General features: G+C 39.7%; 1 protein-coding gene across 1 annotated transcript in view; it reads right to left on the bottom strand.

Moving 5' to 3' along the window:
* Positions 1 to 5,375, bottom strand: part of LOC108517621 (neuroligin-4, X-linked-like) — a 93,525-nt gene that overhangs the window by 15,313 nt on the left and 72,837 nt on the right. Inside the window, 2 exon segments of the mRNA XM_017855648.1 lie at positions 2,947 to 3,149; positions 3,151 to 3,721. Of these exon segments, the coding sequence (XP_017711137.1) occupies positions 2,947 to 3,149; positions 3,151 to 3,416 (469 nt within the window). The 5' untranslated portion in view covers positions 3,417 to 3,721.

Below are 5,375 nucleotides of genomic sequence, written 5' to 3'. Positions count from 1 at the left end.
TTTCTAAAGAAAAAAATATATATGTTTCATAAACTATTGTACTATGAAGAAATTTCCAACACTTTTCCTCATGCAAGTTATTTCTTAAATGTAAGGATAAGTATGTACCTAAAATAAAGTCTATTTTTGTATTTTTAATACACCTACACATTTTATGAAAGTGGAAACGTAGAAATTTGAGCCATTCTGATCAAGGCAGAAAGACAAAGCTAAACAAAAAACAGTAGATTTGTTGTTGTTGTTTAGATTTGTCTTTCTGGCTTGATCAGACTGGTCAGAGTGGAATTTTAAATTCCAAATAATAATATTGCTGTCTATCCTGCTAAATAAAAGCATTGATCTGAATTAAGAAACTGTCTAAGGGAAGGCCTTTGGAGAGAATCAGCATGATGTCAACATTTCAATATGCTGTTGTGGATGTGGAGTTCATTCATTTAGTGAATAACCAATAATTAAATATCTAAAGCTCTGCATTGGTACTTTTTTTTTTTTTGAGATGGAGTCTTGCTATGTTGCCAGGCTGGAGTGCAATGGTGCCATCTTGGCTCACTGCAACCTCTGCCTCCTGGGTTCAAGCGATTCTCCCGCCTCAGCCTCCCGAGTAGCTGGGATTACAGACACGCGTCACCATGCCCAGCTAATTTTTGTATTTTTAGTAGAGATGGGGTTTCGCCATGTTAGCCAGGATGGTCTCGATCTTCTGACCTCATGATCTGCCTGCCTCGGCCTCCCAAAAGTGCTGGGATTACAGCCGTGAGCCACCACGCCCCGCCTGCACTGCTTCTTGGTTGACAGAGTTAAGAAAACAAGCAAGCAACCAAAAACAAAAACTCCTAACCCAATCGGCTGTGATTTATGGACTGTACAAACATGCAGGGCTGTAGCTTTGAACTCTCACCAGCAAAATTCTAAGGTTGACACATAGTGGGGAGATCGCTTCTACTTTTTCAGTCACTATTAGATTTCTGATTCCCTTGTCAAGATCATATGTGCATAATGCTTCAAAAAGCCTAAAGAACGAAACAAGTGGAACTGGGTTTATTATCAGGTTTGGATTACTTTCTCACTGAATAGCATTTTTCACATATTTACATTCCTCGAATTTTAATTCAATACTGAATCACAATGAAACGGCCACACTGTTTGTGGTCTCCAGCCACACAATTGTACATACAGGGCTCTGCAGTCAGGGAGGCTATTGATTGTTTCTCATGGGTGGCCTCATTCTGTCCAACTCCTATATGAGGCGGCCTTCTATTTGAAGTGCATTCATTGTTGCCAAGGCTAGCTCTATAAAATCACCAGACTCTAGCACATCCAAGGTATTATGAAAGCAATTTTAACCCTTTGTCCTGTTTTCGGGGTTTCCTCCCCATTTTTGTCTTCCTTTCTTTTGGTTTTGTTTGAATAGTTCGTTATGAGAAAGATATCAACCCAGGTGGCTGCTCAAATGAGAACCCTAATTGCTTTTGAGAGCTCTTATTCATCTCACATACACACAAAGAGGGACTGTTAGGCACGGAGACAGCTCAGAGCACCCCATGGAAGTACAGCGTCCAAATGTCAGTTTAACTCCTTGAATCACATTCAGACCTGGACTTTATGAGATAATTGTGAGGTCTGTCACCATAACGACAAGGGCAATATGCCAGAAACCACTAATATAATGAAGCAGAGTCCTTTAATTTCTTTCTCTGGGCTGTTCTTTGTAATCTCAATGACAATTTGTAATCTCATTGACACACAACCCTGGTCTGGTTTTTCATGACACTCTAACTTAGACTATCTGGCATTTATATGGAGAAAGAGTCATCTGATAGATGCAATACAATTTTGGAGATCATTGGATTAATGTTGTTGTTTATTTAGTATTTTCAGCCAAATCTTACTGAAAAAATGTTTTCCAGGGATTGAAGTTAATAAAAAAAAAAAAGGAAGAAGAAGAAATTTATCCATAAAAGAAATTTATCACACTCTCCACGAAGAACGTTATACAAAGGACACACTCTAGTTTCTACATTAGATACATCTATCATTCCCACAAATTAACTTCCTTTCTTCCTTTCTTTCCAGGTATATTTTATTCTCTGTTGTTTCTCTCCTCATATGGCATATGGAAATGCTAACTGGGAAATGTGATAGTACTGTGGCATACTTTAGTCTGGTTATTCTTCCTAGGAAATCTGAATTTGAAATCTATAGACATAAAACTACTCATGTTTTACTAACATTAGGTTAACATATTAAATGTTATTGTGTCTACAGACTTTCATTGTTGTTTTACTAAAAAAAGGAAATTTTTAAAAATACAAACGTGCTCATCTCTAATGTAGCTAGAATCATCTGACTACATTTTGCCATTTGATTGCAGCGAATATTGGAAGAAAAGAACATCCAAATTTATGTTAAGAAAACGGATTCTAAACAATGAAATCCAACCATTGTATGAACTATCCCCTGCTTGTATATTAACCATTATCAAGTTTTTCTTTGAAAATTCAAAAAAGTTGCTAATATCTGAAGTCATTAAGGCAGAAAGAACCATTTTCTCTATCTTTCAGTTTGCAAACTGGAACATAATAGTGTACTTAATTCTATTATTTTTCTATAGACTCATTCCTTTACAGATGATTCAGGTATAACATGCAACATTATATGCTCATATTTATTTTCATCTGCAAATAAGCATTATAAAAAGTTAAGAAGGCAATATATGAAAATAATTAAAGTCATTTTTTATAGTTTTCTCTAGCCAGTAGATGGCCCAATATATACAAGTGGAACACGTGATACGTTGTTGCAAGAACTGCATTTGTAATATGAAAAATAAATTAAAATAAACGGGTTATAGAAAAGATCATGCACGAGACACTATAAAACCCTCCTGGCAAATGTGTCCACACCCTGCCCAAGAGGTATTGTTTTCTGTTCCAATGAGGTACTCACCATCTTCCGTGGGCACATAGATGTTTAAGTAAAGGCAGTCTTCATTTTGATCTTGAACATAGGTCATCAAAGTATCCAAATTGGCAGTAAACCAGATGGGCAGCATGTCATGCAATAAGGATCTCTCATCCAGGTGCTGGGGGCACACAGCAGCAAACTGAGTAGTATTTCGGATGCCAGTCCAGGAGGATGGGGTTCTGGGGCTGAAACCGCCTCTCTCCAGTCGGGGGTGAGGCATAGGGGACCCCTAAGTACTGTTCCACTGGACCCAAGATCTCACTGGGTAACGGTGTTTTTAGGCCCCGGATTTTGCCATAATTTGTGTTGACAACTGGATACTGTGCTTGGCTGTCAATGAGGGTGAATTTGATGGCAAGAGCAGTTATCCACAGGAGGACATTGGAGTTTAACATGACGCAGACTGGGGTGAACAACAGAGGAAGCCATAACAGTCCCTGGGGCCGCGACATGGTTCAAATCTGCATCCACATCCGCAGCTGTCCCAGTGATGTGGCTCCAAGGAGACAAAGCCCAGAGGCGAGCCTGCAGAGAGATAGGGCTTTCCAGGGAGCAGAAGACCTGGGAGAGACTCTCAGACTGATCACAGACAGAGCCTGAGGTTAAGAACAAGCACAGCGGTTTTCTTGGCAGCCCATTGCCAGGGGGCAGCCCTCCCTTAATTCTGAAACTGGATTCCAGCAACTGCAATGCTCCAAGGAAGCTGTGACCATCTAACACCTCCAGGGACAATTTCTTATGAAAACTCCAAGGCAGCCTAAAAGAGGAAGAAAGCAGACAAGAATAATGAAGCCATACAATGACCATCTAGAACACTGGCTGGCTCTTCCATGAAATCCACAACATCTCTCTATGAAATTCCTATTCATTTGTATAGGAATGTATATAGTGCCATCTCCACATAGTAGGCAAGAGCAAGAACATCAGCTGTCTTTATTTGTTTTTTGTTTTTTTTTTCAGAGATGGTGTCTTGCTATATTGTCCAAGCTGCAATGCAGTAGTGCAATCATAGTTCACTGCAGCCTCCAACTCCTGGGCTCAACCCATCCTCCTGCCTCATCCTCCCGAGTAGCTGGGACTACAGGTATGCACCACTATGTCCGGCTAATTCATTGGATTTTTTTTGTAGACGTCGGGTCTCCCTATGTTGTCCAGCCTGGCCTCAAGGGATCCTCCCCCTCAACCTTTCAAAGTGTTGGGATTATGGACATGAGTCACCATGCCTAGCAGCCACCACTTGTCTTAATTCCTGCTGTACATCCTATCACCATGAACAATGCCTGACATTTAGAAAACATTAAACAAATCTGTGTTGAATGAACAAACAGATGTTCAAGAGTTATACGGGTTGTGCAGATTATGGTAACGACACCTCCCAGTTTTGCTATTGTTTACCAGACTGGTTATCAATACCTGGGTACTTCCAAAACACTGTTTCTCAAATGTTTAAGGAAACTGTCACATTTTCCTAAGGAGACATGCATGGAGCTCTAAAAGTTTTCCAGTAGGAGGAAAATGGAAGCATGCATCCAAGTCAATCTGGCATCATGATGTGGATATTTATCAGGTCACAAAGGGAACATCATCAAACGAAAAGAGCGTAGACTTTGGACACAAATTCTCCTTGGTCTGGTCAAGCGCATATATATTTAGGCTACATACTTCACTGCTCTGAATCTCAGCTTCCTTGTAAAAAAACTATACAAGATGGTGCATTTCAAATACATGCTGTAGTGCTAGTCCCTGAAGACTTCATTCATAATTAAAAGTGTTGATACAATTATCCTGACTTTCCAGTAATCCATTGCATGCCTTAGAGGGTATCCTCTTCACTCTTCAGCCCATTTAAAAAGCTGAGGCTACATTTGAGTTACTTTCCCCGTGAGCCTGGAGTCAACTTTTAAAGGGTAACCACCTCAGTTTGTCTCTACATGGATAATATGACTATCCCTAGAGAAATCGCTGCTCCTGTGACAATAAAAGAATGCTGTGCAGCAATGGACAGTATGTTAAATGACCCCCTAATAACGGAAAACATTTCACTAGGTGTCACAAGGAGGGTGCCTTTAGAGAGTTCTTCATCTCAAAGTACGCAAATGTGTTTCTAAGGATTTTGTGGGTTATTCGGAGCATTTGCATCAAAAAATAATTATCCGTTTCATTTAAGTAAGCAATTGAACAGAACACATCACATGGCTTTTTTTTTTTTTTAAATAAAACATATTGGAGCTGGATCTGTCACAGAACAATAATACCAACAGGGGGAAATTCCATAGTACATGACATCCTGGGAAAAGTTCACCAGAGATGGATGAAAATGCACTGAAAATCTGGATTGTAACTTTGAAAGTGACAAGTAGCATCTCACCACATGGCTGATTTAGGTGTTTGCTTCTATCTTTGAATTCTAC

This window comes from Rhinopithecus bieti, unplaced genomic scaffold (assembly GCF_001698545.2).
Source record: "Rhinopithecus bieti isolate Rb0 unplaced genomic scaffold, ASM169854v2 scaffold_39746, whole genome shotgun sequence".
Lineage (NCBI taxonomy): Eukaryota > Metazoa > Chordata > Mammalia > Primates > Cercopithecidae > Rhinopithecus > Rhinopithecus bieti.
This window is presented reverse-complemented; position numbering and strand designations above follow the sequence as displayed.